The sequence below is a fragment of the Gracilinanus agilis genome, chromosome 2, assembly GCF_016433145.1.
Source record: "Gracilinanus agilis isolate LMUSP501 chromosome 2, AgileGrace, whole genome shotgun sequence".
Taxonomy (NCBI): Eukaryota; Metazoa; Chordata; class Mammalia; order Didelphimorphia; family Didelphidae; genus Gracilinanus; species Gracilinanus agilis.
In genome coordinates, this window is record NC_058131.1 from 581,637,712 (window position 1) to 581,653,490 (window position 15,779).

The 15,779-nt window shown below is 37.3% G+C and overlaps 1 protein-coding gene across 1 annotated transcript in view; it reads left to right on the top strand.

Annotated features, from left to right (window-relative positions):
* Positions 1-3,779: 3,779 nt before the first annotated feature.
* TRPM1 (transient receptor potential cation channel subfamily M member 1) overlaps positions 3,780-15,779 on the top strand; it is a 191,495-nt gene continuing 179,495 nt past the window's right edge. The window contains exon 1 of the mRNA XM_044665395.1: positions 3,780-3,887. Coding sequence (XP_044521330.1) covers positions 3,780-3,887 — 108 coding nt within the window. The remainder of the gene's footprint in view (positions 3,888-15,779) is intronic.

The window sequence follows — 15,779 nt, forward strand, 5'->3', positions numbered from 1 at the left end:
ATGTTTCATCCATCTGCTAGACTAACATGTATACATCTTTGAGAGTAAAAACTGCATTGTTTTTTTATCTTTGTATAGTGAGTGCTAAGAAACTTGCTCTCCCTTTCTTCCTCCCTCTTCCATTACTGAGGACAAGTAATTGGGGGAAATAAAATGTTTCTCATTTACATTTAATGATAAGTAACCAGTTGAAACTGAAGAAAGAAAGAATTTTTGCATTAGGCAATGGCAGCAAGAGAAAAAGAGAGATCATGGGAAAATTGGCTCTCATTTTATATGGGGTAGTTGGCATAGAAAGATGGGATTCTCTGCCGGAGAAACTGGTAGCCTCGCTGATGGATTTAGGGACACATGAAGTGACTCTAGAAGCTGAAATATCAGAGTAGAGAAAGAGATCAAGACAGATGGGAAGAGAGATAGAAAATGACACAGAGACAGGGATAGAGAGACAGTGAAAGACAAGAGAGAGAGAGAATATATTTCTTAAATTCTATCCCATTCAGTCACTTCAATTTTGAGGACTAAGAGGGGAGGAAGGCTCATATTTGTTATTCTAAATATCCTGGAGGCTTTATTTAAAACATGTTAGGAGTAATGACTATTCCAGATTTTTATCTTTCTACCTTTATTAAGCTTATTATTATTATTAACATATTACAAGAAAGTAATATTATAACTTGCATGATTGCAAGTGGGAAATGAGAGTCAAATACAGGGAAGTCCCTATACATACATTTCCCCAGATCTATTAGATATGGACTGAAAACCAAGATGGTGAGAAAATCCCACAGTGAATCCAGTTCATTAGAGTCATGATTCTTTGACACAAGAGTTTTATTTGTATCCCAGGAAATCAAGTCAGAGTCTTAGTTTTTCTGGGTATGTGTGTGTGTGTGTGTGTGTGTGTGTGTGTGTGTGTGTGGTGTTTTTTTTTGTTTTTGTTTTTGTTTTTGTTTTGGTCCATAACTATGAATTGATTAATGTGGTGAATTCTTGGTATGAAAAATGCTTCCCATAGTGTGAAACTGAAATTTGTCTGGAGCAGAGTTAAAATTTGTTCTTAATATTTTAAATGCTTGTTGAATCTGAAGCAACACAAAAACATAAGATGCTACCACATAATACATATGATTTATTGCTAACTAAAGCACATGGACTAGAATAATTCTGAGTTCAGAGAAGAGCCCCCTTGGCTTGGGGTACATTTTCATATTCTGCATAATACCTTTTCAGTGTTGTAACAGAGGATAGTCCATTCCTCCCCATTTTCTATGACTATTCTCAGCAATCTTAAAAGCTTAACAATGTTCCTAAGAACCTCATATATGTATTTTCATGGTGTACATGAACAGATATGCATATTTTCCCAAGGATTTGTGTACTGAGTCGTATAGAAGACATTACAATGGATTTAAATCCCATTTCTGGCACCTACACTGGTTGGATGACCCCAGGAAAGAAGGGAGGAAGAAAATAGCATTTATTAAGCACTTATGATGTGCCAGGCACTGTACTAAATGCTTTACAAATATTATCTTATTTGGTCCTCAAAAACTCTGGGAGATGGTGCTATTGTTATTTCCATTTTATAATTAAAGAAATTGAGGCAGACAGAGGTTAAGTGGCTTGCCCAGGGACATACAACTAGTGAGATCAGATTTGAATTCAGGTCTTCTTAACATAAGATATAGTCCTTGATTCGCTGTCCCATTTAGCTTCCTCATTCACATAATGTCACATTGCCCTAGACAACTCCCTAAGACAGAGGGGTTTTTTTTAGCCCTTATGTTAAGCAGGATGATTTCAGAAAAAACTGGAAAGATTTACATGAACTGATGCAGAGTGAAATAAGTAGAACTAGGAGAACATGGTACACAGCAACAACCTTATTTTATGATGATCAACTGTGAAAGACCTAGCTACTCTCAGCAATACAATGATCTGGGACAATTCTGAAGGACTTATGACAAAGAATTCTATCCACCTCCAGAGAAAGAACTGCTGTAGTCAGATATAGATCAAAGCATCCTATCCTTCACATTTTATTTATGGTTTTATTTGGGGATTTTGGTTTTATATGAGTCTTCTCTTACAACAATGACCTATATGGAAGTATATTTTGCATGATTTGCATGATAATACATATATGACCCAGATTAAACTGCTTACCATCTCTGAGGGCAGTAAAGGGTAAGGGAGAGAGAGGGAGACAATTTGGATCTTATAATTTTGGAAAACATGCTAAAATTTGTTATTACATGTAATTGGGAAAATAAAATATTTTTGAATTTTAAAAAACCCTTTATCTTCTGTCTTAGAATTAATACGAAATATTAGTTTTAAGCAGTAAGAGCAATAAGGGATAGGCAACTATGGTTAAGTGACTTGTCCAGAGTCACACAGCTAGGAAGTATCTGAGGTCATATTTGAATCCAGGACCTCCCATTTCTAGGCCTGGCACTCTATCTACTGAACTGCCCAGCAATCCCCCAAGACAAGATTTCTTAGTTTATTTTGTGCCAGGGACCCCTTTGACATTCTCATGAAGCCAATGGATACTATCCCATAAAAAGATTGGTTGCTTACATTCATAATTGAAGAAAATGCTTGATTTCATTGAGAAATTAGAGTGGGAGAGGAAAACCAATGGAATTTGTTTTTATGTTTCACATTTTTTCACATATGTCCCTGAAATCTATCTATGGACCCTTTGGACAACCTTGGACCCCAGATTTAAAAAAAGGCAATTGTCCCTAATATTACAAATTGTAGAAAAGTTCTGATCTTCATTTTAGAGGTTCCTTCCTACCTAATAGGATTATAGATCTAAAATTTGAAAGGATACTACAGGCCATCAACTAAAATTTCCATGGAATAGAAGTCATCTTTTCCAACCCTTTCATTTTAGAGATGATGAAAGTGAGGTTTGCAGATATGATTCATCCAAGATCATGCATCAAGTGAGCAATAGGATAGGATTTGAACCCAGACACCCTTACTCCAACATCAAATATCAGGTTCACCCAAAGCAAATAAGTAAAAAATTACATACTAGGTGTGACAACATGAGGTAGTAGGAAGAGTACTAATCTGGAGGTCAAACCTGCCCACAATAGTTAAATAAGCAGATCCTTTCTTGTGTCAGTTTCTTCATGTGTAAAGGAAGAGATTGTATTTAGATCCTGTACTCAAGCTGCAGTATTCTATGATGGGCAAGTCTCTCTAGATGTTAGAAATCCATCTGCATTTTATATATACCTTTCTCTTGATACCCAAATCACTTCCATTTGATACCCAAATCATATCCATTTGATGACCCTGTGTTTTGCCTGAATCCAAACCTTTTGGGGCCACTGCTTTCTAAAAGTAGATTTACCTTGCATTGCCATTTGTTAAATCTCCATCCACTAAAAACCATGGCTTGCAAGAGCTTGCAGTGCATTAAGCCTGATTATAAATGCTGTGGAAAAGGAAAGGGATAGGGATATGGGGAGGGGGGGAAAGCTGTCAAGGAGGGAGGAGAGTTGGGGAGTACAGGAAGGGCAACTGTGAGGATCAGCACATTGCCTAGTGCTGCTAGTGGTCCAATCTGCCTCCTACAGGCTACCCATCCTGGCAGAGATCCTCTGCTCTAGGACTTTGCTTTTTTCTTGTGTATCACCCTGTTCTAATTTGGATAGACTCTACTGAGCTAGGGCTTCCTCAGACTCTACTTCTGACTTACTGAGTGAGAAAAGAGGCTCTCTAGGTGAGGAGATGCTTTGTCTGGAGTAGAGGACATGGGAACTAAAAAGGGGAAGGGAGGAAAGCTCGCAGGCTCCTTAAGGAGGATGAGTGGTTCCTTCAAGCACACTTCACTCAAGAGTTCAGCATCTGGATCCCAAAAGGTGAGTGGGCCTTGCTCCTTGATGGTTGGGGATGGAATGGGAAAAGGAGTAAAAAAGAGATCAGGATTCCTTTCCTGTTCCCTCTTTCTTACCACTTATTTATTTACATGTTCATCCATTCATTCATTAATTTATCTTTTTTTTCAGCACTTGTGATTTTTTTAAAATAATTTTTAGCCAAATTGTCCTCCTTCAATATTTTCCATTCACTATCTACAGCTGAAATCAGCTCTGGAATGTTATTCATTTTAATCATGTACTCTTCTGGGGGTGGTTTCACGTGTAGTATGACTGCAAATGTTTCTGATCTTTGGCCGAGTTCAGATATGGCTATTTTAGTATATGAATTGTATGCCCTTTGTATTGGGATACTGAATTCCTATTGTTTAATTTTCTGTAGAGTTCATTTGATGCCTAGTCATGTGCTGTCATGAGATAGTTCTAGAATTGTTTTGAACTGGAGTTTAAATCTTGTATTTTTAATTAACTTTTTAGCTGTTTTGCTTCCCCAACTAGACTATAAGGTGTTTGGAGGCAGGGTGTGTATTATTTGTTTTCATATACCCAATTGCACTTAATCATGGTGCCCTCCATATAGTGAATATTCAATTAAAATTCATCGATGCTTTGTTATTTTGTTTTTAATTCTCATTAGCTATCAGTTAGAAATGTGATGGGTCTCCCATATTCAGAACACCATTTTGAACACCCAACATCTCTTTGCCTATGGAATCTCTGGTCTTTTTCAGAGAGAGGTAGCATTTGAGAAATTACCAGAGCAACAGAAACTAGCTTAAGAGAAGAGGAACCAGGAAGAGAAAGAAGAGAAGAGGGACTAGAAAAGACATAACTGATATCTTGAAAGGCTGACAACAATTTTTAGGAACACAATTCAGATATGTGCTGCTAAAACAGCCTTGATGTTTCTTTATTCAATTTGATTTTTTGCTCTTTCTTTGCCCTTGTTTTTGGGAAATGAGGAGTAGGAAATGGAAGGCCCTGGGTTTCTTCCTCTGGCCACCCTGCCTATTAGATCAGCTCCTGGCTTCTGGTAGATTTATTTTGTGTAGACCAGTGGAACAGTCTAGAAATCCTTACATCCAAGTTCATGTCCTGACTCAATTAGCTATGTGGTCATAAGTAGGTTACTTACTCTCTGGGACAGTTTCCTTGTGTATACATGTGTATTGATACTTTAGTATTATAAAGACTAGCTGAGACAATGTATGAGAAACTTCTAAAAGATAAACACAGCACTATCCAAATGCCAGGGCCAATTGATTTTGTAAAAACTAGATTATATGTGAGTTGGTTCAACTGCTTCAAACTCTCTAGACCTGAGTATCCTCATCTCATCGAAGACTAGCTGATATCCAAGGTTCTTCCATCCCTAGAACTCTATGTCTATGAACCTGGTAATTAACATACCTTTTAGATGGTAAAAAGAGAAAAGTTATGCAATATCAGGGAAGTCAAAACTTCTCTGAACTCAGTTTTCTTGTGTATAAAAAAAAGTTTGAAGAAGGTCCCCTGAGTTCCCTTCTAGCTCTAAATCTATGCTTCTATGTGTCTTTTCTTTTTTTAAACTCTTACCTTCTGTCTAAGAACTGATACCAAATATTAGTTCCAAGGCAGAAGAGCAATAAGAGCTAAGCAATTGGGGTTAAGTGACTTGCCCAGGGTCACATTGCTAAGAAGTATCTGAGATCAGGTTTAAACCCAGAACCTCCTGTCTCCAGTCTTGGTTCTCTATCCATTGAGCCACCTAGCTATCCTTTATTCTAAAAGAATTTAGAAGACACAGACTAATGATATTTTAAGAATAGCAAGAAAACTGATCAAGGGAATAGTACATTTATAGGAGACTATACACTTTAAAGCACTTACCCTCTTAAGCCTTCACAAAAGAACTCCTTTGACACCACAACATAACTTGTGAATTCTCAAAAGCTCTACTGTTGATGCATAAGCTGTGACAGTTGGAAAGATTTCTAGGAGAGGCCAAGGATGTCTATCCGCTGAGAATCATCATTGTTAACTTTGGGGAGTCTCATCCCTTGAGAGTTGGCCACGGGTCGATACTTCTGACGTAGAAACTAGTGAAATTCATCTACAAGATTAGGGCTGTGATTTGCTTAGTGAAGGAAAGATTTCACACTGATGAAATAATGAATTCTTGGAATACAGACATATAAGTATTCTTATAAAGTAATAAGAAATACCTCCTTATGACATTGTGTCAGGTTAATGCAGTGGGAATAAATTCGGGATTTGGAAATCAGAAGCTCTGGGTATAAATTTGACTTTGTCATGTACTCCTCTGTGTGATTTTGGCTAAATTACTTAATCCCTCTCAGCCTCAGTTTATTCATTTATAAAATGATGGGATTGGATTAAATGGGCTCAAGGGTCCCTTCCAATTCTAAATGATCATGCTCCTATAATAACCAATTGTTATAAAAGCTGAATACACTCACAGTACCTTGTACATGGTAGGCACAGTGAAGCTAATGTTACTGGTTATAACAAGAAGGATTACATTTTCATTAAGATTTGTTTAGAAACAGTAATTAACCTAAGAAGTGACATTAATAAAGGGAGCGGCAAGGAGAGGAAAGAAATAGCCAGTGCCTTCAAATATGCCATTTTCTAAGGAAATAGAGAGAAGCTTAGGAAATTCAGGGAGGAGGTCACATCTGCAGGTCATGTGGTATTTTCATTCCATTTTCACACACAGGCTGAATTTTCAGAGAGCCCTCCACAGACACTAGTAACTCATTTGCCAATTCAAAGCATTCACTGTTTGGGTTGGCCATAAGCCAGGACCCATTGCCCAATGTTTGTTGAAACTCACCAGCTGCCCCCTCTTGGAAAGCAAACAAATATGTTGACTCAAATATTGAGGGATAAATTTCTTATGACATTGTAAGTTTTTTTAAGCAGATTTAACCTACTTTCCCATCCAATGGATACTTTGTTCACCAATAACCTTTTTCAGACTCTTAGATCAAGATGACCAGCATTGGATTCTGATCTCACAAATACAACAAAATGTCCTTTAGGGAGATTTTATGGAATCAGAGACTTCACTGCAGACATTTAGTCTGATTCGCTGACCACAGACTAGATGCCAGGTTGGCATAAATCCTGAGGAAGAATCCTTAGGAAATTTAAGAAAAGAAATTTTAATTGCTTAAATAACATATTTTCACCTGTTTCAACCATTTTATTCATTCATCCAATAAACATTCATTAAGCATCTATATTGAAGGTGCTTAAATAACCCATAAACCTGGCTCCAGTCTATTTTTTAGACTCTTTGGACATTACTCTCCCTCTCAAACTAGGCAATCCAGCCAAACTGTCCTTCACTCTGTTCATCATTCATGACACTCCCTTCTTTGCTTTGGCAAGCCCACGTGTCTAGAATACACTACCCTTTTAGACACAAGACACAGCTAAAGCACCATTTTCTGTATGAAGCTTTTCTAGATTCCCCGAATCTTTAGTAAGCTCCCTCCCAAATGACCATGTATTTAACTACTTTGTATACATTTCTATTTATTAACATTGTATTTATGCTATATATATTTTATATGTACTTAACACCTCCCTTAGAATAAAAGCTCTTTGTAAATAAGGACTGTTTCATTCTTTCTACTTGTATCTACAGTACCTATAACAGTGCCTGGAGCATAGTAGGTTCTTGAAAAATATTTGTTGACTGATTGAAAGTGCTATGATAGATTGGGAAAAGGTATTGAAGTAAGATAGTATCTACCTTCAAGAAGCTTATAGGGGAGAGAAGCCATTCACAGATTATAAGTACAAAGTTAAAAAAACTGTCTTGAGAAGGGTAAGATCCAAATCCAAACAAAAGCAAGTATGAGGAGAGATGAATAAAATATTGTCTAATATGGTCTCAGTTTGACAAAGCTCACTCAGCAGATCAAACCTTGTCTAACAGAGATTTTTTTTTTTTTGGCATACATGAACTCATGCAGAAGCAGCATTAACTTTGTTATTCAAGAAGTGTATGATTTTTGAAAATTGCCTAGTCACATGTTATTGATTGAGGAATAACTAATGAGCTGCTAATATCGTCCATTGGTATTCTTGCAATGTCAAGAAAATTCATGAAAGTCCCATGGCACAATGGGTAAAAATTTATGCAAGGACATGGACCAGAGGCACAAAGGATGAACAAGTATGGCTGGGTGGCCATCTCTATCTGTAGAGGAAATTGATGGGGTGAGGTCATAGTATTGAATCTAATGTAATAGAGTAATTGGAGATCACATCAACCTTATACTATGCAATTATTTACTTGAACAATGTAAATTGGTTATACTAAGGTTCTTTCCACCACCACCCCCTACCTCAATCCAGGAGGTGTTTGATTTCACTGCTGTCTATTAATTCCATGGTGGACAGCAATTCTTTTCTGGGACTTTTCTCGCCTTAGTGCAAAGAAGGAAGTGGGTCATTTTCTGAATTCATTCTGTCAGTAATGCCAAGTAAATGAAACTGGGCCACTCTGTTGGAAAAGAGCCAGGTAACTTTCCTACAATTTGTATTGGGGCCAGAAGGGTTACAAATAGAACCAGCATGTGTCTAAACCATACTGAATAAGCTCTGACCTATCCCCACCTTCTGTAGAAGTAGTTAAGGCTATGCAGTACCATTTCAGGATAGCAAATCTTTACTGATAGTCCTTATCATCATAATCAAAGCCAATAGAATCTCCCTTCCTCTGCCTTGCCCCAGTCCCATATATATTTGCTTTGAAAAGGGTTAGCCTAAAAGCTGGGTGTCAAACAAGAAAAGGCCTTTCTCTGCTATTGAAGAGAGTTTCCATGGAAACCTCTTTCCTATAATGTCCAAACCTGGGCTGTCCATTTTTTGCAAAAATGAATACTTTAGAGATAACTGTTAGAGACTCTGGTGAAACTTATCATCTCTTGGTAATGCATTATTCTCACTAGGTGAGAATGGCAAGGACAGAATAGATGTCTTTAACTACCAAGGCTATGTTGCATTGAGACTGTGTGGTGCACAAGATTTGGAATTACAGGTCCTGGCCTCAAACTGTGGTTCTGTTTGACCCTGAATATGTAACAACCTCAGTGGGCCTCACTCCTCATCTGTAAATTAAAGATGTTATACCCAGTCTCTAAGATTACTCCTAAACTCAAAATCTATGATACTATAACTCAGAGAATATAACTATTTGGAAGGCACCGACTGAGAATTGTAGAATTTTACTACAGGAAAGGCTCTTAGAAATTATTAAGTCCAGCTCCCTCATTTTACAGATGAAGAATCTAAGGGCTAGAATGGTAAAGTGATCTCTCTAAGAATACACAACTAATTTAAAGCAATAACTAAAATCCAGCTTCCCTAACTATTTTTACTTGTTCTTTTATTCCAATTTCACCTTCAACAAATCTTTCCTAGGCCTCTCTCCCTTCCAACTAGTATCTGCCTTCTGAGATTTTTCTTCTATCTGTTCTGTAAATGTCTTGTTTGTACACATTTATTTATATGTTGCCTCTTCCATTTGAATGGGATGTCCTTGAGGACAGGGTCAGCATTTTTGCTTTTCTTTGATTTCTTAGTACTTAGCACAATAACTGGCACATAAGAGTTCCTTAATCAATGCTTATTGACTGATGAACTTTTCCCTATATCTAAATCCAGTGCATCATGTAATACAGATATGTGTGTATATGTATGTATGTATATATGAATTTATATATGAATATATATCCCACTGGTTCCCAAATAATTTCTTAGTACTAGAAATAGGACTGGGGAAAGTTTCATGATTGCTTTTTACTCATAAATAAAATCTGTATTTACTTGTAAGTGATTCTCAATTTTTGGTAGAAATAAGTTGGTGGGTGGGGAGAACTAATTTTTTGCAGAATTTAAAAGCAAAAATCTTAGGCACCTCTTTTTGGCGAAACCTTATTCTATTTGAAGCGTTGTTTAAAAGTTTTCAGGTAACCTATGTAGTGCAGTAGATAGAATATCAGGCCTGAAGTCAGAAAAACTCATATTTCTGAGTACAGATCTATATTGAGAAACTAGCTGTGTGACCCTGGGCAAGTCATTTAATCCTGTTTGCCTCAGCTCCTCATCTGTAGAATGAGCTGGAGAAGGAAATGGCAAATCACTCTAATACAGCGGTACATTGGTACTTTTCTTTAACTCATTCTAGAAGGCAGGTCAAGTACCAAAAAGGTTGAATTTTTCCCATAAGAAATAATGTAAATTGAATTAATCTGTTCCAGAAAACCCAGACTTTATGAGGCATTATATGAATTAATGGAGTTGTATTTTACTAAGTAAATATTAATAATACATAGGCATAAATAAAAGCAATAATTAGGTTAAAGAAAATAATTTTAACTTGATCTATATTGAGAGGAGTTCATGGCCTAAGGGGATGGTGGGGAGGAGAAATTTTATTGTCTGAAAGAGGAGTCTCCTTCCATAATATCTGAGGGCAACTGCCCATCTGGAGTTCTTTCTCTTTCTCTTTTCTGTCCCTTATCACCACTGAACTGTGTCTGAGATTCTCCAGGTGTAAGTTCAACAAGAAACTTGTCCAATGATGTTTGTTTTTGCCTGTGTTTCAAAATTCCTCTAAAGTGGGAAATGGTCTGGTCATGAACAAATTTACAATTCTGTTTGTTAAAGGCTTATCTAAAGGGCAGCTGAGTGGCTCATGGATTGAGAGCCAGATCAAGAGACGGGAGGTCCTGGGTTCAAATTTGACCTCAGATACTTCCTACCTATGTGACCCCAGACAAGTTATTTAACCCCCTAGTCTAGCCTTTACCACTCTCTTGAGCTCTTCTTTGTGCCCCTGAACTAACATGTGATTCTTTGTTTTGATTGAAGTGGGCATACACTTTCTGAGATTGGGATGCCAATAAGTTCTAGCAATTGTGTCAAGTGCCAAGCTAACATTGAATACTGCAACATTTTTTTCTAGTCAAAATATATCAAATAGGGGGCAGCTGGGTAGCTCAGTGGAGTGAGAGTCAGGCCTGGAGACAGGAGGTCCTAGGTTCAGGCCCGGCCTCAGCCACTTCCCAGCTGTGTGACCTGGGCAAGTCACTTGACCCCCATTGCCCACCCTTACCAATCTTCCACCTATGAGACAATACACCGAAGTACAAGGGTTTAAAAAAATATATCAAATACCAAATTTGGCAAGTTCCAAAACCATTGAATGAATACCAAGGTTTGACTACCATTGCCAAGAAAACCACAAATGAGATTATAAAGCATTCAACAAGCCTGAACAACAACATTCTATTTTAGCTGTCCTTCACTTGACCTGCAGCACAATATTCCAAGTCTAATTTACCACAGTGCATTATTGGGACCAAGAGACCAGTCAATTTTCCCTGACCATCTCCTTCCCCTCTTAACCATTATAACATGGATATACTAGATCACAATCCTTCAGAAAACTGTTCTCTACTAAAGGAAAACAGGTGTTTGTGGGTTTGTTTTTTTAAAGTAACAGCAAATATGACAAATATAAAGAGTGAAATAATAAATAAATTAGGTGAAAATAGAGTAGTATACCTATCAGATCTGTGGGAAAGGAAGGAATTTAAGACCAAGCAAGAGATAGAGAATATTGCAAAATGTAAAATGAATGACTTTGATTATATTAAATTTAAAATTTTTGTACAAACAAAACCAATGCAACCAAAATTAGAAAGAAAGCAACAAATTGAGAGAACATTTTTAGAACAAAACTCTCTGACAAAGGTTTAATATCCCAAATATATAAGGAACTAAGTCAAATTTACAAAAAAATCAAGCCATTCCCCGATTGACAAATGGTTAAGAGACATGAAAAGGCAGTTTTCACACAATGAAATCAAAACTATCAATAAGCACATAAAAAGTGTTCTAAATCCCTCCTGATTAGAGAAATGCAAATTAAAACAACTCTGAGGTACCACCTTACATCTAGCAGACTGACCAATATAGCGGCAAAAGAAAGTGATAAATGTTGGAGGGGATATGGCAAAATTGAGACACTAATACACTGCTGATGGAGTTGTGAATTAATCCAACCATTCTGGAAGGCAATTTGGAACTATGTGCAAAGGACTTTAAAAGAATGCCTACTCTTTGACCCAGCCATGCCACTGCTGAGTTTGTATCCCAAAGAGATGATAAGGAAAAAACATTGTACAAAAATATTTATAGCTGCACTCTTTGTGGTAGCAAAAAATTGGAAAATGAGGGGGTGTCCATTGATTGGAGAATGGCTGAGCAAATTGTGGTATCTGTTGGTTTTGGAATACTATTGTGCTAAAAGGAATAATGAACTGGAGGAATTCCATGTGAACTGGAATGACCTCCAGGAATTGATGCAGAGCAAAAGGAGCAGAACCAGGAGAACATTGTACACAGAGACTGATACATTATGGCACAATCAAATGTAATGGATTTTTCTACTAGCAATGGCTCAGGACAATTCACAGGAACTTGTGAGAAAGAATTCTATCCATATCCAGAGAAAGAACTGTGGAAACAGAAATGCATTAGAAAAATATGTGATCAATCACATAATGTGATGGGGATATGATTGGGGTTTTAATATTAAAGAATCACACTACTGCAGATATGAATAACACAGAAATAGGTTTTGAACAATGATACATGTATAACCCAGTGGAACTGCTTGTCAGATTTGGGAGGGGGAGTAAAGAGCAGGGGGCAAAAGAGGATCATGGAATCATGTAACCATGGAAAAATATTCTAAAGAGAAAAAGAAAAAAGTAATACTAAGTTTGATTGATATGAACATATATAGGTCTATTTAAGAAAGCCCTTGAAAATTACATCAACAAAAACTTTAAGTCATTAGGGAATTATATACCCCTTTCTTGTTTATATTAAAATTAAAAAAAAAAACCTAAGACCCTTAGCAGATAATTGTAAAGTAATCAGCCTTAGGATCATAGATTTAGAGTTTAAAGATCCCCTAGAAACTGTCTAGTCCAACACCATTATTTTACAACTGAATAAATGAGACCTAGAGATATGAAGTACCCAATCTAAGTTCACTTGGGTAAGTTAAAAAGAATGGCTGGATATGAAGCCAGATCATCTGGATCCAATTCCAGCATGCTTTCCATTGTATAATTCTATCATTTAATGAGAAGTCAACTCTTTCGGTTCTAAGCACTGTTTTTGCTAATCTCTTAAAGGTAGGATAGCAAGGAGGTACAATTTTTAGAAACCAGAATTTACAAGCATTGCTATTTATTTAAAACTATATGATGTTAACCAAGTGGCCTCAATTTACTTACCTGTAAAATGAAAGAATTGAACTAGGTGACCTCTAAGGTCCCTTCCATTTTTAACATGCAAATAATATGACTTCCATGTTTTTGGTTCCTATCTTCACTTCTTCTTTTTTTTTTTTTAAACCCTTGTACTTCGGTGTATTGTCTCATAGGTGGAAGATTGGTAAGGGTGGGCAATGGGGGTCAAGTGACTTGCCCAGGGTCACACAGCTGGGAAGTGGCTGAGGCCGGGTTTGAACCTAGGACCTCCTGTCTCTAGGCCTGACTCTCACTCCACTGAGCTACCCAGCTGCCCCCCCCCCATTTTCACTTCTGATCAGGCCTCTTGTTAATACATTCCACCAGTTATAGTGGGAAGCCACATCTCTAATCAATTAGATCACAGAATTGTGTTTTCTAAGATGGCAGCCAAGATGCGTCCGTTCAATCACTCCTTTTTGTGCAAGTAACAGGATAGTATACCAATAGTGCCAAAGTATAGAGCACAGCATGAAAGAAATTCTGTTAGCTCCCATATATGTACAAACCCCATGCATAGGCATAGTAGAAGTAAGCACCTTCACAATGCGATGCCCCCAGTGGCCTCCAGTCTTTGATTGCTCTGCTCCTTTAAGTAATAGTAATAATAAATTTCCTTTAAGGAAATAGTAGTATCTATGGTGATCACTAGATTCCCCTGCAAGGCTATAAATACTCTGTGGTCTGTGAAAGACTTGCCATATTTAGGGACATTCTTAGATTCTAGTTGGGATACTTCCTTCATCCTAGTTATTTAGATTCTTATGACACCTGATTATTTCTGGAGCCTCATTAGTAGTAAAGATCTTTAAATAACTATATTTCTCCCCAGTACTTTTAAAGGACAGAGTATTATTTGGTCCACCTTGATGTCAATGCATCACAGATCTGTGATGTGTGTGGGAACTCCATCTACCAATGACGATCTCTACCTATAACTTAACAGGCAAGTCACAAGAGAGTCACACAAGGCTCAGAAAGAGGATTAATTACTTGTATATGGCCAAATAGCTAAGAAAAAGACAAGTGAAGATTTGAAGCCAAGTCTCATAGAGGATTAGACTGGGAGCCAGAGGACCCAGGCTCAAATCCTAGCCATTACTTACCATTTGAATGAGCTTGAACAAGTCATTTTACCTCTCTAGGGCTCAGTTTCCTCATCTATATAATGAGGGAATTGTTCTAGATACTCTGAGGCTCCTTTAAGCTATAAATCTATGATGAATATGATGCCAAGTTCAGCTACATTTCACCAAAACTTTATAGAATAGACATTGCTCTCAGTCAGGAGAGTTGAGTTTGAATATTGACTCTCATAGTTACTAGCTATGTAACCCTGGATTCAAGTCTCCTCTACAAAATGACTATAAGAATACATACACTATTACCTTTTAGGGGTTGCTATGCTGTGATAGATACAGTGACCACATCTGGGATTTCATTAGTTTAGATACTCCCCAGATGAGGAAATTCCTTCTACCATTGCAGATCTGCATCTTCTCATCCACTTGTAGACTGAAAGAATCACTTAGAGCACTAGAGACTTAACCACAGCCTCACAGCCGGGTTGTGTCAGAGGCAGGACTTGGATCCAGCCCTCATGGATCCAAGGCTAGCTCTCTATCCATTCCCTCTTTTACTGTGAGGTGAGTGCTTTGTAAACAAGATTGTTAATGCCAAAACACAAGAGTATTTCAGAAAATAACTTGACCCAGCTATTAGTGGGCAGTGCTGGATTGTATATTTGTAGTCCAAGGATCAACTAAGTTCAGCATGGAAAGGCCTACCACTAGTCTGTACAGAGTGCCATGACATTTTTGGCCACTGCAACCATCTGCTGACTCATAAAAGGAACTGTGGTGTACAGGATTAGTAAGGATACTAACTAGAATGTTAGATGTTTGAAAAAATTAAGCAACATTCTGTAGATCTGTGTGGCAACTTGGTAGAGAGAATCTGCTTTAACTATATTGGACTTGTTACAGTCCTGATTACAAATGACTTTTCTTTGAGATATTGAGCTTCAAGATGAATGTGTGCTGCAGTTATATTTTTAAATGCAAAATAAATGAATGAAGTTTCCACCAAAAACTCATTGACAAACATGAAAATTCATAAAGACAACTTGGACTAAGTGCATTAAAGTTTGGGGTAAAGTTTCAGGTTGGAGGACAGAATGATGAAAAGATCAACAGCTACAAATGAAAATGCAAAGTATAGGGACATCTAGGTAGCACATACGTAGAGCACCAGGCCTGAGGTCAGAAGGAGCTGGGTTCAAATCTAAGCTCAGATCCTTCCTAGCTATGTGGCCCTGGGTAACCCTTAACCCTTATTGCCTGGCCCTTGCCACTCTTAAAACTGATACTAAGGCAGAAAGTAAGGGAAGAGAGGAAGAGAGGAAGAGAGAGAGAGAGAAAAAGAGAGAGAGAGAAAAAGAAAGAAAGAAAGAAAGAAAGAAAGAAAGAAAGAAAGAAAGAAAGAAAGAAAGAAAGAAAGAAAGAAAGAAAGAAAGAAAGAAAGAAAG